The 24,712-nt window shown below is 61.2% G+C and overlaps 1 protein-coding gene across 4 annotated transcripts in view; it reads left to right on the top strand.

The window, feature by feature from the left end:
• DNAH17 (dynein axonemal heavy chain 17) overlaps window positions 1-24,712 on the top strand; it is a 102,026-nt gene that overhangs the window by 30,403 nt on the left and 46,911 nt on the right. For 2 of the 4 annotated variants that reach the window (XM_023244151.2, XM_045045262.1), the window contains exons 19-40: window positions 351-533; window positions 3,490-3,744; window positions 4,755-4,924; window positions 5,503-5,725; window positions 7,304-7,420; window positions 7,501-7,587; window positions 8,610-8,762; window positions 10,639-10,887; window positions 12,701-12,823; window positions 14,096-14,443; window positions 14,550-14,641; window positions 14,978-15,104; window positions 15,747-15,899; window positions 17,129-17,254; window positions 17,402-17,509; window positions 18,698-18,829; window positions 19,114-19,274; window positions 19,906-20,062; window positions 21,149-21,253; window positions 23,434-23,591; window positions 24,021-24,159; window positions 24,284-24,511. In XM_023244151.2, coding sequence (XP_023099919.2) covers window positions 351-533; window positions 3,490-3,744; window positions 4,755-4,924; window positions 5,503-5,725; window positions 7,304-7,420; window positions 7,501-7,587; window positions 8,610-8,762; window positions 10,639-10,887; window positions 12,701-12,823; window positions 14,096-14,443; window positions 14,550-14,641; window positions 14,978-15,104; window positions 15,747-15,899; window positions 17,129-17,254; window positions 17,402-17,509; window positions 18,698-18,829; window positions 19,114-19,274; window positions 19,906-20,062; window positions 21,149-21,253; window positions 23,434-23,591; window positions 24,021-24,159; window positions 24,284-24,511 — 3,594 coding nt within the window. Of the gene's footprint in view, window positions 1-350; window positions 534-3,489; window positions 3,745-4,754; window positions 4,925-5,502; window positions 5,726-7,248; window positions 7,421-7,500; window positions 7,588-8,609; window positions 8,763-10,638; window positions 10,888-12,700; window positions 12,824-14,095; window positions 14,444-14,549; window positions 14,642-14,977; window positions 15,105-15,507; window positions 15,620-15,746; window positions 15,900-17,128; window positions 17,255-17,401; window positions 17,510-18,697; window positions 18,830-19,113; window positions 19,275-19,905; window positions 20,063-21,148; window positions 21,254-23,433; window positions 23,592-24,020; window positions 24,160-24,283; window positions 24,512-24,712 lie in introns of those variants that run through there. The other 2 variants (XM_045045263.1, XM_045045264.1) reach the window with 2 other exon arrangements.

Here is a 24,712-nt window from a genome sequence, read left to right as displayed (position 1 = left end):
ACTCCCATGCTTCATGAGTTACTGACTTACTTAGTCCTCACAATAACCTCAAGAGATGGGGACAGTTGGCGTCTCTGTTCTACACAAGATTATCCTCATTTTCTGTTTTTGGGGAGCCTGGGAGGCCATGCAGCTGGTGAGCGACGGACACAGGCTTGGCAGTGAGGCGGTGGGGGGTCCCCTGCTCCAGCCTGCTCTGGGCCCTGCAGCTCAAAGGGCCCGGGAAGGCGTGCTCCCCCAAGTGCTCCCGGCCGGCCCGGGGCAGCCCTGTGGTGCCCGGAGGGAACACTGGGACCTTGGGAGCGGTTCATCCGAGCTCGAGGTACTGAGCCCGGGACGGTCTCTTCCAGGGGAGCGTGGCACCGCTGTTTGAGGTCCTCATGCGGCTGGACGAGGACGGGCTGGTCTTCAATCCGTCCCTGGAGTTGGGCCCCGACTATGGCTTCCTGATGCTGATTGAGGGCCTGATCAACGACATCTACACTGCAGCCAAGCTCATCCCCCGGCTGGCCAAGAACCGAATGAGCTACAAGGTCAGTCCGGGCCTCACCCGGCCCCCCCTTCCACCCCTGCAGAGGCTCCTACGGCTCCCCTGTTCCGGTCGCCTCCCCGACGCGCCCCCGCCCCACCAAGATGGCAAGAGTGTGCTCTTACCCCGCGGGCTGGTAGTTCGCTCCCTTCTGGAGGTTAACCCTGTGAGTCCCTCAGTGCTAGGGCATCTCGACCAACACGCTTCCCTGGCTCGCACATCCTCGGACCCTCGATGCATTAAACACCTGGAAACAAGACCCAGTCAGAGCAAAAATGCATAGGAAGTTAGGCTCCCCCTGGAGGGAGGTCTGAGGACGTGTTTGTCAGAGCGTTGTCTGTATAACAGGGAAACCCCAACTGGAAAAGACCTAAATGCCCTCCAAGAAGGGAGCTCTCCAGTAGATTCCAGTAGATTCGGGCCCATCCGCACAAGGACAGCCAGCTGAGTCCCAAACATGAGCCAGGGGTGGAAAGAGGCTGGTGACAGGTTGTTAAGTGCTCATCAGGTTGTGGCACAACGCGTAGAATACGATTTCATTCGTCGACACAAACAGAAGTCTGTATTTCTGTGGATACACTCCAGACTGTTAAGAGTGCTTACCTCTGGAAACAGGATGGGGTTAAGGATGGGGGACGGTGAGGGGTCGGGGCGGGACAGGGGGTGCAAGGTTGTTTTTTATTTCATATACGTGAGCACCGCTTGAAGTTTGGTAACGGGCATGAATTCTTTGCAATAACAGATATTTACAACAAGAAGCTCTGTACTGTTAGGGAGGAAGGTGTGTGTGCACACGTGCGTGTGTGTGTACCTGTGTGTGAGCGTGTGTGCTGTGCACGCGTGCGGTGAGGTGGGTACACAGAGGAGATAAGTGGCAAGGTCAAGGGCGGCTTCCCAGAGGAGCTGAGTGTGCACGGAATCTTGAAGGGTGAGGAGGGGATTTCCAGGCCGACGGTATCGGGCAAAGAAAACGGCCTGAGGATTTCTGAGCCACAGAAAGGGGATGAGCCCGGCCCAAGTGCACACGGCAAGCTATTCCAGAGCCCAGAATAGAGTGTGTCACCAGACATTCGCTCAGGTATGGACGTGGGACCCCGTGAGCTCCGGAGTCTGGCAGGATGCGAGTCTGGAGCTCCTGCAGCCTCCGTGGGGCTCTGAGGGGATTCATTTGCTGAGGAAGCCACACGTGGAGGAGGACAGAGCAAAGACAGACAAGGATCCTGCTGATCATGCCACGCCCCAGGCCTTGCACCCCCCCACACACACACACCGGTCTCATTCCTACCTGTGGGATCTTAGCTTACGGAGGTGACTGAGTGGCGATGTGGAGAGGCCGGTGCCATTGAGAGGAAAGTTAGTGCTGCTCACAGTTCCCATAGAAACGGGAGGCCTGGCGGGCCCCGAGGGGTGGCAGGGATCCAAGCAGGTGCAGTCGGGAGGCAGAAGCAGGAATGAGGAGGATAGCCCAGGCCAGAGACTTTCGTGGGGTTTCTGCAGGAGAGGCAAGGCTGGTGAGGGAAACAGCTCAGAACTGGCCAGTTTGCACTGACGTCAGTGACTCTCTGAGGCCCAGGGGTCACCTCGGTTACCTGGTACCTGACCCTGGGGCACTTAGGATAGGAGGAGTGTTGGCTTGGGATAAAGGAGGTGGTGGGGGCGGGGGGAGGGGGGTGTCTAGACCCAGGGCTGGATGGTTTGCATATGAAGGGTGTGCTCCCTGCTCCTGAGCCCTTAGTCTCGCTCAGAATTGGCTCGTCCCCAGGAGGGTGGTGTCTCCCCAGCCAGCAAGGTTTTTCAAGACGTCAGTGAATCTTGGGGCGCCTGGGCGGCTCAGTCAGTTAAGCGTCCGACCTCAGCTCAGGTCACGATCTCACCATTTGTGGGTTCGCGCCCCGCGTCAGACTCTGTGCTGACAGTTTGGAGCCTGGAACCCGCTTTGGGTTCTGTGTCTCCCTCTCTCTCTGCCCCTCCCCGGCTCATTTTCTGTCTCTGTCTCAAAAATAAATATGAAAAAAGTTTTTTAGAAGATGTCAGCGAATCTTAAGATACGAAAATAAAATTTCGTAATTTTATTTCGTAAATAAATTATGTATACGAAATTTATTACGTATTCTTTTTTTTTTAAATTTTTTTCCATGTTTTTATTTATTTTTGGGACAGAGAGAGACAGAGCATGAACGGGGGAGGGGCAGAGAGAGGGAGACACAGAATCGGAAACAGGCTCCAGGCTCCGAGCCATCAGCCCAGAGCCTGACGCGGGGCTCGAACTCACGGACCGCGAGATCGTGACCTGGCTGAAGTCGGATGCTTAACCGACTGCGCCACCCAGGCGCCCCTATTACGTATTACATTTACGAAAATACAAAATGGGTTTTCTGTCGCTTGAAACGCAGAAGGTTCTGTCCAGCACAGGCCTCCCATGGTGCCCACTCTAGCCATCGTGGTGGACTCCTTTTAGTTCCTCAGACGGCCGCGTCCTTCCAGCACAGGGCCTTTGCTTGTGCCTCACTGCTTCTCTTTTTGCCCCCCCCTCCATCCAGCAAGGGCCAGAACAACGGTCACTTCCGCAGGGAGCGTTCCCCCCACCTCCTACCCGGTGAACGTTAGGGCAAGTCTCAGGGTCTGGGATTCTTTGGTGAACGTCTGACCCCGCCCCTGCACCCTCCGTGCGAGCCCTGTCTAGATCCCCCGTGCCCACCCCCTCGTGTGGCGCACAGCAGGTGCACGGCGCGGATGAATCAGTGTGTGAGTCACCCTGGGGTCCTCCAGACAAAAGTCACGTTCGACGTGATCTCCTCACGGGCGGACATTGCAAGTGGTCAGATTTCTGTTTCCCACCGTGAGAGGTTAGCAACGCTCCCGCCGGCAGGGAGCTTCCTTGCAGGGCGGAGAGACGACCTCCACGCCGTGACCCCCGGCAAAACCGCTCACAGGTCTGCTTGTCTCCTGCCCGCTCCCAGGCAGACCTCGAGGACATGTCGGACCTCATAGAGACGAGGGAGGAGTTGTCCAACCTGGTTCTCAGCGCCATGAAGGAGGCCGAGGAGTACCAGGACTCCTTCGAGAGGTACTCCTACCTGTGGATGGACGACCCCCAGGAGTTCATGAAGAACTTCCTCATCTACGGGCAGGCGGCCACCCTGGACGATTTGGACACCCGGGCCGAGGAGGCCCTCCCCAAGACGCCGCCCACCCTCGCCCAGTTCCAACAGCAGGTGCGCGTGAGCCTCGCCCCCTGGGATCACCCCCTCCCCCACCCACCCCAGGGAAGGAGGTCACTGGGCTCCGTTCAAACCTCCGGTGAAAGGTTTCAAAATGCGGGTTTTATTATTATTCGGGTCTGGTGACTCCAGCCGAGCAGGAGATGATCGCCATGGAAAAGAGTCTGTGACTCACCGATTCCAGGAGGAGGAGGCAGGCCCCGCCCCACAGGGCCACGGGGGCAGCACTGGGGGGCAGCACTGGGGTCGGTCCGGAGGCAGAAGGACAGAGGGGAAGGTGTGATTCACAGCCTGGGAGGAATATTCGGGAGAGGCAGGGCAAGGGGACCTAGGATCGGCTAGTGGGAATCACGTCAGTGGATTCCGCGGTGTAGGGCTGGTGCCTCGTTGTGGGGACCAGGCCCTGGGGTGCTGAGGACGGGGGAATGTTGGCCCCGAGGGCGAAGAGGGTGGTTGGGGAGTGGGTGCTGGGTTGGTTGGTATAAGAAAGACGCTCCCTGGGGAGAGGCCTTCCCTGGGAATTTGCCAGCCTTGGGAGGGACCGTCCCACCAGGCTCAGCAAGGCTGCAGGTGTCAGAGCAGGAAGACGGAACATGAGAAAAACCGTTAATACGCAAACCTCCACCTGTTGCCCGCGCGCGCGGTGACGGGGAGTCGCCCGTGAGCAGCAGTGACCCGCCCCCAGGGGAGACGCGCACCAGGGCCGACGCCGCCGCACGGGGTGGGGGCAGCTGGCGGAGCGTGAGAGCCCCGAGAATGGAACGCCGCGCGAAGAGGGCCAAGTGTAGGGTGCCCCGAGCCTGCCCTGACCGCGTTCACCTGTTGGCTTCTGGCCTGTCCTGCAGAGGCCGTGCTGGCCTTGCCTGACGGCGTCCCTTTCCGACAGGTTGCCTGAGCTGGGGACGGGCCACTGGGCTGCGGGGAACCCGGGGCTGCCGGGACGGGAAGCCGTGCCCCGCAGGGGGGTGGGGGCCGCCCGACTGAGCCGGGGCCCCGCTTTCCAGATCGATTCCTACGAGAAGCTGTACGAGGAGGTGTCCAAGTGTGAGAACGCCAAGGTGTTCAACGGCTGGCTGCAGTGCGACTGCCGCCCCTTCAAGCAGGCTCTGCTCAACATCATCAAGCGCTGGGGTTTCATGTTCAAGCGTCACCTGAGCGAACACGTCGTCAACAGGTGGGCGCCGGGACCCCGCAGCCCATCCCCCGCCACCCTGCAGAGGGCCGCGTCCCTGGAGAGCCGGACAGACAGGCTTCCGTGGTGCGGGTGGGCGCTCCTCCGGGCCATGGGGCGGCTGGAGGTCAGGCTTAGAGGCCAGTGGGCCCCCAGCAAGGGGTGGGGGTGGGGGTCCCAGCGGAAAGGTGTCACCGGCTGTGAAGGGACACCCTGTGCTTCGTTCGACACCTGTTTATTGAGCACGCACGGTCTGCAGCCTGGAGGGTGGGGCAGAGCAGGCCGAAGTGTCACCAGGGGACCGGCCCCATGAGACCAGAGGCGGCAGTCAGGACCTTGAGGGCACGGGGCCGGGACGGAGTACGGGAGGGCTGAGCTCTGCCCAGGAGGCCAGTCTGAGTGGGGCTGGTAAGGCGTAGGGTGAGGGTCAAGGTGGTGTCGGGGGGCGGACAGGATCTCTCCCTTGCTCAGCATGGCCCCGCAGCACAACGGGGGAGCCCTCGCGGCTGGCCGCCGCCTCCGGTGGGCCTCACCCTCCCCGTGGAGGGGGGCGCCTGTCACCGGGCCCTCTCGTTCAACAGCCTGGCTGACCTAGAGGCCTTCATGAAAGTTGCCAGGATGGGCCTGACGAAGCCCCTCAAGGAGGGGGATTATGACGGTCTCGTGGAGGTGATGGGGCATCTGATGAAGGTCAAGGAGAGGCAGGTGGCCACTGACAACATGTTTGAGCCCCTGAAGCAAACCATTGAGCTGCTCAAGACCTACGGGGAGGAGATGCCGGAGGAGACGCATGTCAAGCTGCAGGTAGACAGTGGCCAGGTGCCGCGCCGTGCAGGGAAGAGGGGAGGAGGGCGTCCAGGGAAGAGGGGAGGGAGGCCGCCCAGTGCTGGGCAGGGTGGGGGTAGGAGGGTGTGCAGGGAAGAGGGGAGGAGGGTGTGCAGGGAAGAGGGGAGGAGGGCGTCCAGGGAAGAGGGGAGGGAGGCCGCCCAGTGCTGGGCAGGGTGGGGGGAGGAGGGTGTGCAGGGAAGAGGGGAGGAGGGCGTCCAGGGAAGAGGGGAGGGAGGCCGCCCAGTGCTGGGCAGGGTGGGGGGAGGAGGGTGTGCAGGGAAGAGGGGAGGAGGGTGTGCAGGGAAGAGGGGAGGAGGGCGTCCAGGGAAGAGGGGAGGGAGGCCGCCCAGTGCTGGGCAGGGTAGGGGGAGGAGGGTGTGCAGGGAAGAGGGGAGGAGGGCGTCCAGGGAAGAGGGGAGGGAGGCCGCCCACTGCTGGGCAGGGTGGGGGGAGGAGGGTGTGCAGGGAAGAGGGGAGGGAGGCCGCCCAGTGCTGGGCAGGGTGGGGGGAGGAGGGTGTGCAGGGAAGAGGGGAGGAGTGCCTCCAGGGAAGAGGGGAGGGAGGCCACCCACTGCTGGGGGCCTTGCAGTGGGGGTGCAGGCTGTCTGAACAGGGACAAGGCCTCACGCGGGGCCTGCACGATAAACCTCCCCTCTGGATTCAGGAACCCCGTGGAATGTCCCCACAGAGGAAGGGACACTGAGGAGGCCTCCAGGGTGGGGCCAGTGGGGCCTCCCTTTAACTGTTGGATTAAAAATGCCCCTGTACCCCACCCCTGCCCCCGAGGACGGTCCGCCCTGGGTGCGGGGGACAGTGGACGGAGAGCGGGGTCAGTGGAGGCCCCGCAGAGGTGAGGGGCAGGGCCGTGAGGCTGAGGCAGGGCCGGCTCCCTCCTAGAGGGGCACGGGGGCGGCTGCTCTGGGAACCCGAGAGCCCGGAAGGCCCCGGGTCAGCCCGGCTCTCCCCGTGGCAGGGCAGGGTGGAAGGGGGAGGGCCTCAGCATCTTACGATTAGAAGTCCGATAGTTGCTCAGGGTTGGAGAACTTTGAAAATACAAAAATCCATCTGATCGTTAAAGCCGTGCTTAAACTAGCAAGATTCTAGAAATGGGGAGAAGGTTAGTGGTTGCCCACGGACGGGCTGGGGGCAGATACAGAGACCACGTAGGACGAGTTCTTCCCGGCAAAGGACAGTTCCGTGTGTGTGCGCTGAGGATGTGGTCACAGGGACCTAGACGTGGGTTCAGATCGCTTAGGACGACACACGCTCCCGCACAAATCGCGTGCACACTCGTGCGCCGGTGGAATCGGGTTAACGCGGGGTGAAAGCGGACGAGGTCTGCCACCCGGTTCCCGGAAACGCGCCGATGCTGGTTTCCTGGGGTGGGGGGTCGCACCGCGGCCTTTGAGGTGCCAGCCCCGGGGGGGAGGCTGGGGGAGGCACACAGGACTCTCTACTACTTTGGCGATTCCCCGTGAGTCCGTCACACTTCGCGATAGGAAGTTTCTTGAAACAACGGAAAAAGAAACGGCCCCTGGGCTCGATCTGCCGCAGGAGCTGCCCGAGCAGTGGACAAACACCAAGAAGCTGGCCATCCAGGTGAAGCAGAACGTGGCGCCCCTCCAGGCCAACGAGGTCAACATCCTGAGACGGAGGTGCCAGCAGTTCGAGGTGGTGCCATCCCGGGGGGCCGGGCCCGCACCCTCCACGTGGCCGGGCTGGGGAGGGTGACGCGGCTGCTCCTCCCTTAGCTCAAGCAGCACGAGTTCAGGGAGAAGTTCCGGCAGGAAGCGCCGTTCACCTTCACGGACCCCGACCCCTACAAGTCCCTGAATAAGGTACGTCGGTCGAGGCCCCGGTGCCTCTCGGCCGTTCCTCAGGCTGTCACTCGTGGGCGTCGAGGGGCCTGGCCTCGGGGCTGTGCGTGTGCGCAGGTGTCCCCACGGACCCCGAGTCCCGTGCCCGAGCCTCTCACTGCGTCCCCCTCCGTCTCCGCTGTTTCATCCGTGGCCAGCGTCCAACGTGCAAATTCCACGGGGCTGGGCCTGACCACCCACTCGGGCTCGGGTCCCGCGGCCTCCCGCGGGGGAGCGTGTGGGGCACTCAGGACTTAGCGCAAGAGACCCCAAGTGCATGTGACCTTCAGGGTCACCCGTGCGTGCCCTCCCCCAGCCTCTGCTCTCCCCACGCAGCTTCGGGGCTGCCGTTCCCCAAGATGGTCCCCAAGATGGTCCCCGTTCTGCAGGGTCACGTCCCCGAGCCCAGTGGGGAGGCGCCCAGCGTCTCCTGGAGCCTGAGGGACCTGGGCTGATTCTGCAGGGGGATCCCGCGTGAGCTTGTCTAGTAACCGGGTGTGTGCGTGCGAAAGGCCTCTTGGAGCCGCCCGCACGCACGGGGAGCCCACCTTCACGCCCGCGCAGACAACGCGCGTACTCGACACGGAAGCGCCCACTCTCGCTCTCCTGGTTTGGGGTGACTCTTGACTTCCTCCTCTTGCCTAGGCTTCCGTCATATTTAAAGCAATCAGGCATTACCTACGTAATGCTTAATAAGGTAAAAAATAAATAAAATAGAGCGTGAAAATTAGGAAAGCCTGGAAGTCTCAGGAAGTTCGCATAGAGTCCGTTCATTCCTTGAGCCTAAACCGCCTTCCCGCACGATCAGAAGCAGCAGGCGTCTGAAGGCAGGAGGGGAGGGTAGCGACCGTTGCCCCATGGTCGGCGCGTGGGGCTGGGACACAGCAGGGTGCTGGCGGCGACCCCGAGAAGGTGCCCCGGGACGTGGCGGAGGGCGAGAGGGAGGCCGGCACTGAGTACCAACGGTGCTGTTGACCCCCTCCCTCACCGCCCCCCCCCCCCAGCAACAAAAGAGCATCGCGTCCATGGAGAGCGTCATGGACTCCCTGTGCAAGTCCGGGAGCCTGTTCGAAGTCACGGTCCCAGACTATAAGCAGCTCAAAGCTTGTCACAAGGAGGTCTGCCTGCTGAAGGAGCTCTGGGACATGATCGTCATGGTGAGGCGGATGGCAGGCACCAGGTGTGGACGGGGCAGGCCAGCGCCACGGGGACCCGAGGACGGGGCGGCGGGGGGACGGGTGGCTCTGCACCGGCCGCAGCCCAGCACCCGGATGTCGGGGGGAGGGGGCTCTGCACCCCCACTGCACCCCAGCGCCCAGACGAGGTGCTCCCGCTATCCTCCTGCCGCTCGGATGCGACGGCGTGGCCGATGCAGGCACCCCCTCTCGAAGGGTAGCGCACAAGCGCCTGGGGGCTCCTGCAACCTCTCCTCCCAGCTCCCCCGTTTGCAGAGACGCGTGAGCCTTCTCTCTCATTCTCGGGATCGAACTTGAGGATCTTTGTCAAATCCTCCTCCCCTGCGAGAGGGAAAACCATCACGCCTTTATACGGAGCTGAATCTTCTCCACGAGCTAATCTGGGGAGAACTGCTCTCCCGGCGTGACATAGGGCCCCCGTACGGAAGCACCCTCTGTCTCCTCGTTTAGTTCCTCTGTCAGGATGGCAGAGTTCAATGTTGAAGATGACCGCACTGAGCCCACGCAGTGCTTACACAGGGGGAGGCGTCTCTGGAGTCACAGGCTCTCTTACGACCGCTCCTAACAAGAGCGGACACATACTTACTTTCCACACTTAGCCGAACTTGAGTCTCTTGAGTCGGAAGTCCATCCCAGCAGGCAGCGGTAAAGCCAGAGAGGACGGGTGGCCGCACTTCCCCTCGACAAACACCACTCAGCACAGACTAGAGCCTACGTTGCCCGGGAGGGAACAGTAAGCGTTTACAGCCCGAGTATTTCAGGGACAGCTCTCCAGACCGAACTGGCCAGGACGCTTCTAGGAAAACAGGATAGAGAATAAGCTTAAACCTTCCAGAAAGAGCCACTGATGTGATTGAGGTTTGCCTCTGAGCATAGCTTCCAGGCAGGTTTCTTATAAACACCCCCACCTGTCTCTGTTCGGTAACAAGTACTCTTGTCCCGCCCGGGCCTCCCTGCCTCAAGCGCCTGTGCGATAATCTCGTCCCTTCGATCCCAGCTACGCATCCGTTTTCAGCCCATCCCAGACCCAGAAGATCTGTGGTCTTCTGTCGTCACTGTTGGTAGGGTTTTTCCCAGGGGAACATTCTGTGTCTTCCAGTTTCTTCTAACACGTTGTCATCAGTCAGTATAAGCCAGGTTACTCTGCACTAACAAACAGCCCTGAAAGACAGCTCTGTGTAGTTAACAGCAAAAGCGTATTTCTCTTCCGTGCCGAATCCACGCGCTGGTTCTAAGCAGCCCTGGGGCGGCTCAGAGATCCGGGCTAGGTAGCCACACGCGCGTCCGTGATTGCCAAGGCGACAGAACTCGGAGTTGAGCACTGGCAGTGAAGTGCCTCTGTCCCCAAGTGCCAGGCATCACTCACGTTTTCCTGGTCGAAGCACGTCGGGTGGTCCTGTTAAGTAGAGGGGCCTTTGGGTTAAGAGTCCGACTTCGGCTCAGGTCTTGATCTCAAGGTCCGTGTGTTCGAGCCCCGCGTCGGGCTCTGTGCTGACGGCTCGGAGCCTGGAGCCTGCTGTGGATTCTGTGTCTCCCTCTCTCTCTCTCTCCCTTTCCCCCCGTTTGCCCTCTGTCTCTTGTTCTCTCAAAAATAAACAAACATTAAAAAAAAAAAAACTATAAAAAAAATAGAGCAATAACGCCCACCATAGGACACTGCCCAAATCTGTCTTAACTGCCGACTTCTAAGTTGTATCCGTACAACTCGTCTCCCCGCCCCGGCCCCCGCCACCCTTGTATCTGTCCACCTGACCACCCTCGCTGTTCCCCGGGGGGCCACGGCAGGAAGGTAACCCGGCCGTCTTCCCGAACCTTCAGTGAGCTGTCCCCACCTCAGGTGAACACCAGCATCGACAACTGGAAGACCACCAAGTGGAAAAATATTAACGTCGAACAGATGGACACAGACTGTAAGAAGTTTGCCAAGGACGTGAGGTCCCTGGACAAGGAGATAAAAGCTTGGGATGCCTTCGTGGGGCTGGACAACATGGTGAAGAACACCATCACGTCCCTGCGTGCCGTCAGCGAGCTGCAGAACCCCGCCATCCGGGACCGCCACTGGCACCAGCTCATGCAGGCCACCCAGGTAGTGCACTCGGCGGCCAGCCGGCCTCGCCGCGGGACGGGCCGGCCCGACGCGGGCGAAGCCGGGTGTGGGCAAGGCCGGCTTTGGGCACTTGTGACCTGGACCGGTCACGCGGGGGCGGGGGGGGGGGGCTCTGCGCACAGAGGGCCCCCGTGCTGCGTGCAGCGCTCTGCTGTGGCCGTCTGGGAATTCCTAATAATTTTTTAACAAAGGGCCCCATCGTTTTCATTTTGCACCGGGCCCCGCGAATCCGGCAGTCGGTTTCGGTTGTGAGTTGACTGTCCACAGGGTTCCGGAAGTTCGGCTCGGATGAACAGCTCTCCTGGCTTCCCCGTGCACCCCGGGACCACAGAGCCCTAGCGTCCTAATTTTCCCAGGGGTGTCCCCTAGTCGGGGGGCTGTTATTGGCATCGACATCCGTAGGAGGCAGATAGGAACAGTTCCCACCGTCTGCAAGCATTGAACAAAACTATACTGGACAGCTACTCTGCAGAGGCCCCACAGCGGTGCCCAGGGTAGAGAGAGAGAGAGGGGGGTGGGGAGTACACAGCCTCTGTTCTCAGGGAAGTGAGAGGAGGATAGCACGAGCCATCAGAGTCGGGATCCCCGAGTGGGATTTTCAGCAGCGATTCTGAGTTCAGAGGAGGCATCCTCTCTGAGGGCAGGGAAGGACAGAAAAGGCTTCGGGAGCAGGTGGGGTGTGGCTTGAGCCTTGGGAGAAAGACACACAAGACGACCAGAAAGGCTGTCTGGAGTACTTGGGTGCTGAGACCACAGCTTTTCTAGGCCACTGGCCAGCAGCTTCATATGCCCACCCAGGCGCCCCGGGGGAGATCCCTGGCCGGCGATCAACAGGCACCTAAGACGCCCCAGCCGGGGACTTAGTGAAACCCCAGCAGCTACTTTCCCAAACGTGATCGGGCGACGCTCCGTTCTATCAGTTGGTTAAGCCAGTTTCCAGAGGGGGCTCAGAAGCGGTGTCGGGAAATGTCCGTGTGACGGCGAGAACGAAGGAGAGGGCGTGTGGAAGGGGTTTGAGGACTGCGTGGCACAAGGCCAGCACCTGGTTCTGTCATTAGAGCGACAGTGCCTGAGACTCAGCTCCGCCTGCTACGAAAACAATGGCGAGTAACGTCAATAGCGTTGATCCCTGAGCAGGTGCGTTAGCGTCCTGGGGCTCCTACAGCAAAGAACCACACACCGGGGGCTTCCAACCACAGAAACGTGTTCTTTCGTGGCCCTGTGGCCGGAAGTCTGAAATCAGGGTGTGGGCAGGGGTCCCTCCCTCTGAAGGCTCCTGGGGACAGTCCTTCGCTGCCTCTTCCAGCTTGTGGCTGCCTCCCGCGTCCCACCAATCTCTGTGTCTGTGACCACATGGCTTTCTTCTGCATTTCAAAGCCCTCTCCTCTCCTCTCCTCTCCTCTCCTCTCCTCTCCTCTCCTCTCCTCTCCTCTCCTCTCCTCTCTCTTATAAGGATGCCTGGGTTTAGGTGCCACACAGATAATCCAGGATGATCTCATCTCAAGATCCTTAACATCTACAAAGACCCTATTTCCAAATGAGGTCCTATTCTGAGGTCTGGGTGGACACGAACTTGGGAGACCCTTCAGACCACTACAGGTGGGATCCGCTCTTACACAGTTTTACTGGGAGCAAAGGCCACTCGCCCAAGTCATGGAGCCTGTCAACGGTGGCACAGAGCTCCTGCTCGCTCCCCCCCTGCAGCCCAGATTACTTGCTCACCTGCCTCTCTCCACAAGGCACAGAGATGACCTGATGCGGGACGTGCCTCTCCCCCTACCCCACCTCCCAGGTGAAATTCGAAATGTCAGATGAGACCACCCTGGCAGATTTACTACAGTTAAACCTCCACAAATACGAGGACGAGGTCCGGAACATCGTGGACAAGGCTGTGAAAGAGTCGGGGATGGAAAAGGTATTTTTTTTTTTTTTTTTTTTGTCAAAAGCAATGTTGTTCGTATGGGATGATGCTCAACCTGACCCACCAGCCCACTGCCTACAAGCATGGGGTCCAGCGGCCACTTAACACAAAAACAAAAGCTTGGTGGGCTTTCTCTTAACCGACGCCCCCCAGATACTTCCAGAATTTATTACTGAGGAAAGGATCCCACCCCTCCATCCCATTCCTCCACCCCGGCTGTACTTCTGTCTCCTGTGCGCAATGGTGACACTTTTTTTTTTAATGTTTTATTGATTTTTGAGAGAGACAGAGACAGAGTGCGAGTGGGGGAGGGTCAGAGAGAGAGGGAGACACAGAATCTGAAACAGGCTCCAGGCTCTGAGCCATCAGCACAGAGCCCGACGCGGGGCTCGAACCCACGAACCGCGAGATCGTGACCTGAGCCGAAGTCGGACGCTTAACCGACGGAGCCACCCAGGCTCCCCAACAATGGTAGCACATTTAAAACTGCCCCGAGCTCTCTCCCCTCTCGTGGAGCACCCTTGTTTGTGGCTTTGGAGGAGAGGTGGAAGGAGGGAAGGCAGGAGGGCTGGCCACTGGCTGGCTGGGGCGGTCCCGGGACACGGGGACGCTGGGGAGGATTCCCTCTGCAGTTCAAACCTGTCTCCTCACCTGCTTGGCGAGTGTCAGTTGTCGCGTTTTGGCTTTCTCTGAGCCATAATTCACATGCCGTCACACTCACCCATGTAACGCGTACAACTCAGTGGCTTTTGTCTCTCCATAGACGTGGGCAAGCATCACGTGGTAGAATTATTCCACGTTGGGACATTTCCGTCAACTCAAAAAGAAAGCCGCGCCCTCTAGAAATCCCCCCACCTTCCCGTACATCCCTGTCCCTCGTCTAAGCCACCAAAAACCCACCGTCCCCATGGATTCGCCCGTTCCGCCGTCTCGTGTGAACGGGCTCACGCAACGTACGGCCTTTTCCGTCTGGCTGCTTTCACGTGGCGTGATGTCTTCAAGGTCCATCCGTGTGGGAGCGTATGTCCGAACTTTGTTCCTTTTTATGGCCCAGTGGCCTGCCGATGACCCGTCCGTTTTGCCTGTCTGTTCGTCTGTTGACGGACAGTTGGGTTGTTTCCCCCTCTTGGCGGCTGTCAGCGTCGCTGGCGTGAACGTGTCGGTCTTCTCAAAGCAGGGCTTCGTCCCGTGTTCCAGAGAACTCCGGGTCCTTCTCGGCCCCTCCTGCCAGCCGCTGAGGGAGCCCGTTTCTGTGTCCCCTGGAAGGTTCTGAGAGCCCTGGACAGCACCTGGTCCACCATGGAGTTTGAGCACGAGCCGCACCCGCGCACGGGCACCATGATGCTGAAGTCGGACGAGGTGCTGGTGGAGACACTGGAGGACAACCAGGTCCAGCTGCAGAACCTGATGATGTCCAAGTACCTGTCCCACTTCCTGAAGGAGGTGACGAGCTGGCAGCAGAAACTGTCCACGGCGGACTCCGTCATCTCCGTCTGGTTTGAGGTCCAGAGAACCTGGAGCCACCTGGAGAGCATCTTCATCGGCTCAGAAGACATCCGCGCCCAGCTGCCGGAGGCCTCCAGGCGCTTCGACGGCGTTGACCTGCAGTTCAAGGCGAGCACAGCCTTCTCCCTCCTCCCGGGCTTTTGCGGGAAGGGCTCTGCGGAGAAAACGCGGCTACTGACGCCCTGCGGGGCGGGGGGGTCCCATCTCTTCCCAGGCCCTGATGGAGGAGGCGGTGAAAACTCCCAACGTGGTGGAGGCCACCAACAAACCCGGCCTCTACGACAAAGTCGAGAATCTGAAGAAGAGGTGGGTCCCCACGCCTGTCCGGGTGAGAGGCGTCCTGGCTGCAGGGACCTGAGCCATCAGCCCGCGCCCCGCCCCCTCCCCGGGCCAGGACAGAGCAAACCCCCCTTCCTGGGGGCTCGTGCTCCCGGCCACAGGGTGCCACGCCGGCCACGCGGCGTGTGTCCGGCCTCAGAGGAACGCCGGCGGCGTGTCCGGTCGGAAGGTCTGAATGAAACGGGCTGTGAGCCGGGCGTCTCCGGGGCTGTCAGCCCAGCGCGGACGGGCTGGGCTGGGCTGGGCTGGAGGAGGCCTTCCCAGGACTGGGCCTCAACAGCCCCCTTTCCCGCCCCCTCCTAGCCTGGCCGTGTGCGAAAAGGCCTTGGCGGAATATTTAGAGACCAAAAGACTGGCTTTCCCGAGGTTCTACTTTGTCTCCTCGGCTGACCTCCTGGACATTCTCTCCAACGGAAACAACCCCGTGGAGGTAGGCGGGCCCCGGGCGGCCCCGGGCGGCCCCGTGCTCGTCCCCTCGGCAGCCCTGGCTGGGGTGGAGGCGTGTGGGTGCACGTCACCTCCACAAGGCCGTCCGCGCCAGAAACTGCCGGGGGCCCGGCCGTGACCGCTCACCGGACGCGTCTCAGATCCTGTCCCATACCTCCCGTGCCTCGCTTTCCTCATCTGGAAGATGGGTTGGAGGCCCGGGGCTTGGTGAGCCGCTGCTTCTCAGAGACCCGCCCGCTGGCTGGTCCTAACAGACCCCAGGCCCCGAGAGCCAGGAGGAGAGGTCTCCTTGAGGCTCTGCTGAAAGAGAAAAGGGGTAACTAACTAAGCAGGTGGGGGAAACGACTATATTTCACTATCCTTTCCTTGAATCGTGAAGTCACGGGACGGCGCGGGGTGGCCCAGGGACACGGCCTTGTCAAGGAAACGGAATCTTCCGGAACAGACCTTTGTCTCTCAGTGCCGGCTCCCGCCTCAGAGCCCTCCGCTGTGCCCTTGGTTGGTCCCACGTGTTTGGTCATCACCGATCAGAGGAAGGGGAGAGAAGCAGGCCGCGTGCCCCCCGCCCGCTCCCCCCCCCAGCCCCTGGTTCACCTGACCCAGTGTCTGCCCTGTCCCGCCCCAGGTGGGCCGTCACCTGGCCAAGCTCTTCGACAGCCTGTGCAGGCTGGAGTTCCGCCTCGGTGACGACAGGAAGCCTCTCAAAGTTGGCCTGGGCATGCACAGCAAGGAAGACGAGTACGTTCACTTTGACCAAGAGTGTGACCTCTCGGGGCAGGTGAGCGCCGCGCTGGAGGGACAGCGGGGACCTCTGGCGGGGGGTGTCGGCACGGCCGCCGGCCCGTGACGGTCCTTCTCTCGAATAAAAGCTCCGCCAGCTTCCTTACAGCATTTTCAGCAACGCCTCGCCTGCCCAGCCTGAAGCGTATCTTGCGAGCCAACAGCCGGAAGAGGAGGGGTGGGGAGGGGAGGTTTCCGACACAGTCCAGCTGTTCGGGGGCTTGTGGGGGGGCCGCCTGGAGGGGCCCCGAACAGCCAGCTGTAGGGCTTTGACTGACCAGAGAGCTCTCCTCACCTCGGGCGGCCCGTTCCCTTCTCTAGCCTCCCTGAGAGGCCACCTCCTGCCGACAGAAACTTCCGGCAGCCCCTTGTCCACCACCCCCCACCCCCGTCTCATTGCCCAACTCAGCAACCAAATGGGATTTCGACATCCTCCTAAACGAAATGCAGCTCAGAGAAATTCGCTGGGGGAGGAAAGAGGAAGATCTCAGGGGCGCCTGGGGGGCTCAGTCGGTCAAGCATCCGACTTTGGCTCGAGGAAAATCAGGACAAGGTTGGCAGGGCTGGGGCAAGAGCCAGTCACAGAGGCATGTTCAGACCCGCTTCCCCCCGTTAGCTCCTTACAGACATAGTTGGCCTGCACCATCGTCTTTAGCCTAAGAGAAAAACCAACCTGATTGTCCTGTTTCCACCCTGCCCCCTCCCCCGCCGCCACCCACCTACCCCACCCCCACCAGCAGTGGCTACTTGAGGGCTTGCATTTCCAAATACAAAGAAGGCCCGTCTGCAAGTTTGTCCCACGGGACCACCTTGGGTCCTGACACGAGGCACCTGAGGAGCAGCCAGAACATGCCGGGGACCCGAGAGGACAGACGCCATGTCTCCCAACATCAGTAGCACCCCAGGGGCCCAGACGTAGCCAGTCTTCTAGAATTTTCTCTGGATCCCCTCCCCTGTCTGCCTGGAGATCACATGCACGCTTGAACACCCAGTCCAGTGTGACAAGTCTCCGGGAGGCGGCGGGGGGGGGGGGGGGGGCACCACTGGGCTTTCCAAGTGTATTTTTTTAAGCAGGTCATTCTTCCTGCTCTGCAAAAACCTTGACTTTCCTACCCCTGGGGTGACGACCACTGGTACTTTTTTTTTTTTTTATTTTTAATGACAAAGCGAGTCTTTGGAGCTAGCTGAGCTCAGGGCCCGTGGGGTTAGTGTGGCTCCCGTCCCCAGGTGGAAGTCTGGCTGAACCGAGTGCTTGACCGAATGCGCGCCACGCTCCGACACGAAATTCCAGAAGCCGTGGTGACGTACGAGGAAAAGCCGAGGGAGCAGTGGATCTTTGATTACCCAGCCCAGGTCTGAGGCTCGGGTGGCGTGGGGGTGGCTGTGTTCACCTGCCCCTCGGTCAGTCCAACCGGTAACGGCCTATCTGGCCGGCAGGGACTGTTTTATCAGAAGTGACGCTCACAGCGCAGGCGACGGGGGGGCCCCGTCTGTTTTCAGATTGCGCTCACGTGCACGCAGATCTGGTGGGCCACCGAGGTGGGCCTGGCGTTCGCGAGGCTGGAGGAAGGCTATGAAAACGCCATCAAAGATTACAACAAAAAGCAGGTGCGTGGTCCCGCGGGCCCATCCGAAACACTGCCGAGAGATTTCCAGAGGCATCCGCTCTGCGGCTGTGCCCTTGCGGGATTGCCCTACCCGTCGGTCGGCCCAAAGCGCTCCAGTCTTGGCAACCCCCAGTGGTTCTGCTCAAAGGAAACCAACCGTTTTAGAAATACGTAACTTTAGGGGCGCCTGGGTGGCTCAGGGGGTTAAGCATCCGACTTCGGCTCAGGTCATGATCTCACAGTTTGTGGGTTCGAGCCCTGCATCAGGCTCTGTGCTGACAGCTCGGAGCCTGGAGCCTGCTTCCGATTCTGTGTCTCCCTCTGACCGCCCCCCGGCTCACTGCCTCACTCGCTCTCTCTCAAGAATAAATATACATTAAAAAAAAAAACTTATTAGAGACGGATAACTTTAATTTTTTGGTCTGGAAATCATCAAAGGCTACCGTGAGCCTTTTTTGAAAGATTCTTGGATCTTCTAATAAAGTTTGATGTTGGAAATATCAAAAAAAAAAAAATTAATTGATTTAAAATCATTTTAAAAAATAAGCAAATAGAAAGATTCTTGGCTAGGGGTGCCCGGGTGGCCTCTTCGGTTAACCGTCTGACTCTTGCTTTCGACTCAGGTCGTGATCTCACGGTTCGCGGGATCAAGCCACACATGGGGATCTGTGCTGACAGCACAGAGCCTGCTTGGGATTCATTCATTCGTTCATTCATTTCTTCTCTCTCTCTCTCTCTCTCTCCCCCTCGTCCACAATAAGAAAGCTACCCATAACCCCCCCCCGTTGTGCCAACCGTCAACGACTCGTATGTACACCTCTGATCTTTTCACGTGCGTGTGATTGACTTGCACATAAATAACACACACACTATCTGCAGGGCTTCAAAACCCCCCGTTTTTACTGAATACCCACCATCTCCCCGTGGCGCTAGATGTTTCTCGGGCTACGTCATTTTTAGAGCCTCCGCGGAATTCCATCAGGGGCTGCTCTGCTTACCCCCCCCCCACTTGGGGGGATATGAAGAACTCTCTCTGCGCTCCCTGTTTGTAAGCAAAGGCGTGCCGGTCGTGCCTACCCTACTGTCCCCCCTGCCGTGAGCTCCCAGGGGACCCAGGCAGCCAGGCAGGGTGGGGGGGTGGGCATGGGCAGCACGTGGGGTCCCAGCCGAGGTGCCTCTGCCCCTGCAGATCAGCCAGCTGAACGCACTCATCACCTTGCTCATTGGAACCCTCACTGCCGGCGACAGGATGAAAATCATGACCGTCTGTACCGTCGACGTGCACGCGCGGGACGTGGTCGCCAAGATGATCACGGCCAAGGCATGGGCACTCGGGCAAGGGTCAGGTGTTCGGAGACCCCAGCCCCCCGTTCGTGCCTCTTCCTGGGGAGGCCGCTCTATTCCTGGTGGCAGCCACCTCCCCCCGCGCCCCCCCAACCCCATCCCTCCCTGAGACTCACCCCTGGTGAGCAGTCAATCCAGGGGGAGGGACTCACTCATCAGCAGGATTGGGCTGGGGGGTGGTGGGACTCTGCAGGAGGGACGGGGGGCCTTCCCGGGTCAGCTGTGGCTCCCACACTCCCCCCTCCTGCCGCCTCCCTGCAGGTGGAGAGCTCCCAGGCCTTCACCTGGCAGTCACAGCTCCGGCATCGCTGGGACGAGGACAGGAGACACTGCTTTGCCAACATCTGCGACGCCCAAATCCAGTACTCGTACGAGTACCTGGGCAACACGCCGAGGCTGGTCATCACCCCGCTCACGGACAGGTGAGGGCACCGGCGCCCGTCGCCTCCCGAGCAACCGGGAAAGGAAACCGCCTGTTTTCTGCGGACCCTTCCCCGTGCTCCCTCGCGCTGTCAGACCCAAATGTCCCCGCCCCCGGCCCCCCGTGGCTGACGGAACCAGGCGCTTGGGTCGGGGAGGCCTGCGTTCGGACTCAGTCCTGCCGCCCGGTGGGGACACCCAGCCTCGGGCACCGTGTTCTGGACCCATCACTTCACTAGCCGTGCGGTCTTGGGGGACTGGCTTATCCTCTCTGGGGGCCTGCAGCGGTGGGGGGGGGGGGTGCCATCTTACAAATGAGCTTGTGGAAGAAGGAGTGATTTAATGAGACGAAGCACTCCGACCGGCCAGGAGGTGCTCAGAGCGAGCCCTCCAAGATGGTGAGGTGACTGTCACTGGTTTACTCCGCCCTGCGGTGGGCACAGCGTCTGTGCTGTGTCTGCCCCAGGACGGTGCTGGTTCCTGGGCCACATCTCGCGTGCTGGCTGGGCCGGTCCCTGTCCCTCCCTGGCGCCCAGCAGGTGCACCATGAGCATGACGAGCTGACCCTATGGTGGGAGGAGAGGGGGCAGCCATGGGGTCGCCACACTCGGGATGATCAGAGGTCCCTTACAGATGCTACATAACCTTGACCCAGTCCCTTCACCTGATCATGGGCGGAGCCCCTGCCGGCCCCGCCGGGACGGGAAAGACCGAGACCACCAAGGATCTGGGCAGGGCCCTGGGCACCATGGTGTATGTCTTCAACTGCTCCGAGCAAATGGATTATAAGGTGAGCTCCCAGGCACAGAGGGGGCAGCCAGAGGCCCCCGTGGGGACCACATACAGCACCCTCCACGCTCCAAGCGTGTTCTAGGCATCTGGACACTGCAGGCCGAACCAGGGGAGGAGAGGCCCCAGGTTCCCGGTCTGCAGAGTCTCTGTACCCAGCAGGCTCAGCAGCTGTGTCCCTGCTGGCCGTCTTGGCCCTCCCGGGAAGCTGGGGCCTCGTGGATGTGACTAACACGTCTGGAAGAGGCTCCTAGGGTCAGCACGCCCAGCCCCGAATGTCCTGACCCGCCCTAGGAGGGGACCTCCTCCCAGCCTCGGCTCTGAGCTTTCCCCCTGATGGCTGGGGGCCCGTGTGTCGTCGTTCATCCAGCCTGGGGCTTCCGGGTAAAAGCAAGTCCAGGCAGGCTTAGGAGGGGAGGCAGAGGCCAGGCCGGGGCCCCGCCAGGCCCTGGAGACTGTGCAGAATGGTGTCAGTTTTCTGAGGGTCCCGGGAGAGTGCATACCCTCTTGGAGGCCCCGTAGAGCAGCTGCCGACAGGAGGGGTGGGGGTGGGCCTGAGGCCGGGAGCCTGGGCCTGCGGGGGCCTCCAGACCCTTCCCCACCCGCATGCGAGCCCCGGGGCCCGACCCTCCTGAGGTGGCACCAGCAACCTCACCAGCAAGGCCACGGTCCACGCCAGCCTCTGTAGTCGGGAGAAGTCAAACCTGAACCCGGACGCCCCAGAAGGAGCGGAACACTCCCCGGAGCCCTCGCAGAATCCCTGAAGACTGCCGATCACCCAGCCGAGGACTGGGGTGCCAGAAGCATCTAGAAGAAACTGACACTCACGCCCCACCAGCCCCTCAGAGAGAAGCCCCCTCCCTTGTGTGCAAGAAGAACATTGCGCGAATGCGCTTGTCTGAACTGTCCAGCTGGGGCAGGGGGTGGCAGGGCAGCCCCCACCCCAGGGACATCACCGGGGCAGGATGGGCTCTCCCCGGCGGCCAGCTCCACGCGGTATTAGCCCCGCCTGAGGCGGGGGCGCCGGCCCTCCCTCCGCCTGCCTTCCTCTCCCCAGGGCTCCCTTCTCCCCTCTCACCCTCTCTAGTCCTGCGGCAACATCTACAAGGGCCTGGCCCAGACGGGAGCCTGGGGCTGTTTCGACGAGTTCAACCGAATCTCGGTGGAAGTCTTGTCGGTGATCGCCGTGCAGGTAGGGCCCCGCGGGGCTTAGTGCGCCGTGCAGCGAGGGGTGCTGTGGCACAGAGACGGGCGGTCTCCCCCGGGGCTGTCCCTCGAGGGCCCGGGGTCCGGGCAGGCACACGGAAGCGAAACCAGTGAGCATCGGAGAGAGCGGCGTGTACGTAACCGACCGCAGGTGAGGGGCTGCTGGAGTTTGCTTGGAGGCCGGGGACAGAGTTCTTTGTAACAGGTGTCAGTGCAGGATGTGTTCGAGAGCGGTGCTTGGAGGGGAGGGGGGAATCTGCCCGTGAACTTCGGGAATGCACCACGGGGGGGCGCTGGGGACGAAGTGGGGACAGGATGCTCGGGTGGCCACAGCCCTGTGTGCCCACTCCACACTCCTCCAGTGATCCCACGCACGCAGGAGGTGAGAACCACGGGGCTCCCTCCGGGGAACTGAGGCCAAGCTGGGGGTCCAGAAGCAACTTTGCATATTCCAAAAGGCCCCGGAGGTCAGGCTGTTGCTGGTGCAGAGGACCCCCACCCCCACCCCCACCCCCGCACAACAGACAGAGAAGCAGACACAGGTCCCCGGAGCCAGGCCTTCCGGCCAGCACACGAGGCTGCGAGGCAGAGCGGGGGGCGCAGAGGGGACCCCGGCCCCCCCTCTGCTCGAGACTCACAGCCTGGGCGTGGGGCCTGGTTGAAACTCACTGATCGGACTCCCCAGCTCTGCGCTTGGCGGGGATCGGAACCCTCTGTGTTCAGTGATCGGAACCACCTCCTAACCCACAAGATGGTTTTGAGGGCACAGGCTGGCCCGCAGGATGGGAGGTGAACGTGGGTAGCTGACATCCTCCACTGTTACCCTCCTGACACAGAGCTGTCCCTGAGCCCTGAGCCAGGGGCCGGGAAGGCAAAGAGGGGACGAAGGCCGATGCCTTGGGGTGCCCCCGGCCCCAGTCCACCAGTGCAGCAGCAGTTACTGCCCCACCCTGTAAGTCGGTCACTGCACCCCAGAATGTTTTCTGTCTCCAATGGACCAGCAGGGACCGGCCCGGGGTGCTAGCTAGAGGCTTCGCATGGGGGGGGGGGGGAGCCCTTCTGGAAGGGAGCCCTGCGCTGCGGGCCAGCCAGGAAGGAAAGGCCAGGACCGAGGGCGGGAACTTTGCTGGGAAGGCGGAGACTCTGAATTCAAGTCCGGGTGGTTGGAAGGTTTTAACCGCGATCGTGGGGCGCCCTCCAGTGGTGGCGCGCGGCCTCGCAGCTGCTCTGCCGGGGCGGAACGTCAAACCCGGCCAAGGACCCCTGAAGTTTAGAGTTCCCCCAGGGCCGGCTTTCTTAAAGACTGTCTGACACAGAGGTGGCTCTGATCAGTGCTCCCACGCGGCACTTCCAGGGCAGGAACGGGACACACGGAGCCGCTAGGAGGTGAACACCACTCAGCGATAGTGCGGAACCAACTCTGAGGCAGCTTCGCCCTTGGGGGACGGGGGGGGGGGGAGGGGACGTCCCCGGCGTTCTGCTGGGTGACATCACGTTACACGCCGCACGACACCCTGGCGTTCTGCTGGGCGACGTCATATTACAAGCTGCACGATCCCACACAGCATTCGTGAAATGGCAGGGTTACAGCAATGGGGAGCCGGGGGCCAAGGAGAAGGTGGGGGGCGGGGGAAGTGGGGCTATGGCTATAGAAGGGCACGTGAGGGGTCCTCGTGGTGACGGCAATGTCCCTTGTCTCGACTGTCTGTCGGTGTTGGGGTCCTGCTTGTGATGCTGCACTGCTGCTGTGCCAGATGTTACCACTAGGAGGCGCCGGGTAGGACACGCGGGGGCACCCGGGCATGTGCTCCGCATTGTTTCCGAAAACTGCACGGGAGTCTAGTGCCTCAAAATGAAGTTTCATTACAAGGAGAGAAAACAGGGCCTGGGTGGCTCAGTCGGTTAGGCATCTGACTCTTGATTTCAGCTCAGGTCGTGATCCCAGGGTCACGAGATTGAGGTCTGAGCTGGGCTCTGCTCTGGGCATGGAGCCTACTTAAGACTCTCTCTCTCCCCCTCTGCCCCTCCCCCCTCAAAAAAAGAGAGAGAGAGAGAGAGACCAGGAGCGTCCTCTGCAAACTCAGAGCCATGCACTTTAACACAGACGGAGATCCAGCCCGAGGAAGCTGATCGTTCCCACGCGGACGTGTCTGTGTGCTTGTTTAGGTAAAATGTGTCCAAGATGCAATTCGGGCCAAGAAGAAAACTTTCAATTTCCTGGGAGAGATGATAAGCCTCATCCCCACCGTGGGCCTGTTCATCACCATGAACCCTGGCTACGCGGGACGCACCGAGTTGCCCGAGAACTTAAAAGCCTTGTTCAGGTGCGTGGGCAGAGGGGAAGCGAGCCCAGAGCAAGCTGGGAGCCAGGGGAGGCCGGGGACACGGGGCTCCCCAGTCGGGGAGGCGGGGGGTCTAGCAGGCAGGGCCCCCTCTGAAAGTAGGCGGTGGTCTTCCCTCTCTGCCTTCCTGGGGGCACGGGGCACGTGCCCTTCGGTGGAAGGCAGGGTTCAGAGAAGAGTCCGTAGAACAGGTGTAGGGCCTGGCGACAGTCCGGGCGGAGGGCAGAGGGCATAGGAGGAACCAGGGAGGTGGAGAGTGGAGGGGGGCTGCTGGGAGCCCACCCCCTCGGCCCCGAAACCCTGACGCTGCGGGCTGCCTGGCAGGTGAGGTGCGCGGCTAGCTGACTGACCATGGGGTGGCGGGAGGAAGACGGGAGAAGCCGGAGGCCCACCCCGCCGATCTCCCCCCAGGCCCTGCGCCATGGTCGTCCCCGACTTTGAACTGATATGTGAGATCATGCTGGTGGCCGAGGGCTTTCTGGACGCCCGCCTGCTGGCCAGGAAGTTCATCACGCTCTACACCTTGTGCAGGGAGCTCCTGTCGAAGCAGGTGCGAGCTGACGGCATCTGGGGCCCACAGGGCGGCTGGGGAGGGTGACTTCCGGGCCGATCTGGGGAAGCTGCCCGAGCCGGAAGGCACGCTCACGTCCGCCGCCTGTGCCTGCCCTCCCCAGGATCATTACGACTGGGGCCTGCGAGCCATCAAGTCCGTGCTGGTGGTGGCCGGCTCCCTGAAGAGGGGCGACCCCAGCCGGGCAGAGGACCAGGTGCTGATGAGGGCGCTGAGAGACTTCAACATCCCCAAGATCGTGACCGACGACCTGCCTGTGTTCATGGGGCTGATCGGGGACCTCTTCCCTGCCCTGGACGTGCCTCGCAAACGGGACCTGAATTTTGAAAAGGTAGGTCCTGGCGGGCCCTCGGGTCCAGCCAGGAGGGGGGTGTCGCGTCGGCACCTCCATGGCAGGTGCGACGGTGGGGCACGCGGCTCCCTCTGCCATGAACGGTCTTCCAGCCCCGGGGGGCCCCTCTTTCAATGCCGGGGGCCGGGTCTCCCGGGGGACCAGAGAGGGCTTCGGGCAGGTCTGTCCCCCGCAGGGGTG

Source organism: Felis catus, chromosome E1, assembly GCF_018350175.1.
Source record: "Felis catus isolate Fca126 chromosome E1, F.catus_Fca126_mat1.0, whole genome shotgun sequence".
Lineage (NCBI taxonomy): Eukaryota > Metazoa > Chordata > Mammalia > Carnivora > Felidae > Felis > Felis catus.
This window is presented reverse-complemented; position numbering and strand designations above follow the sequence as displayed.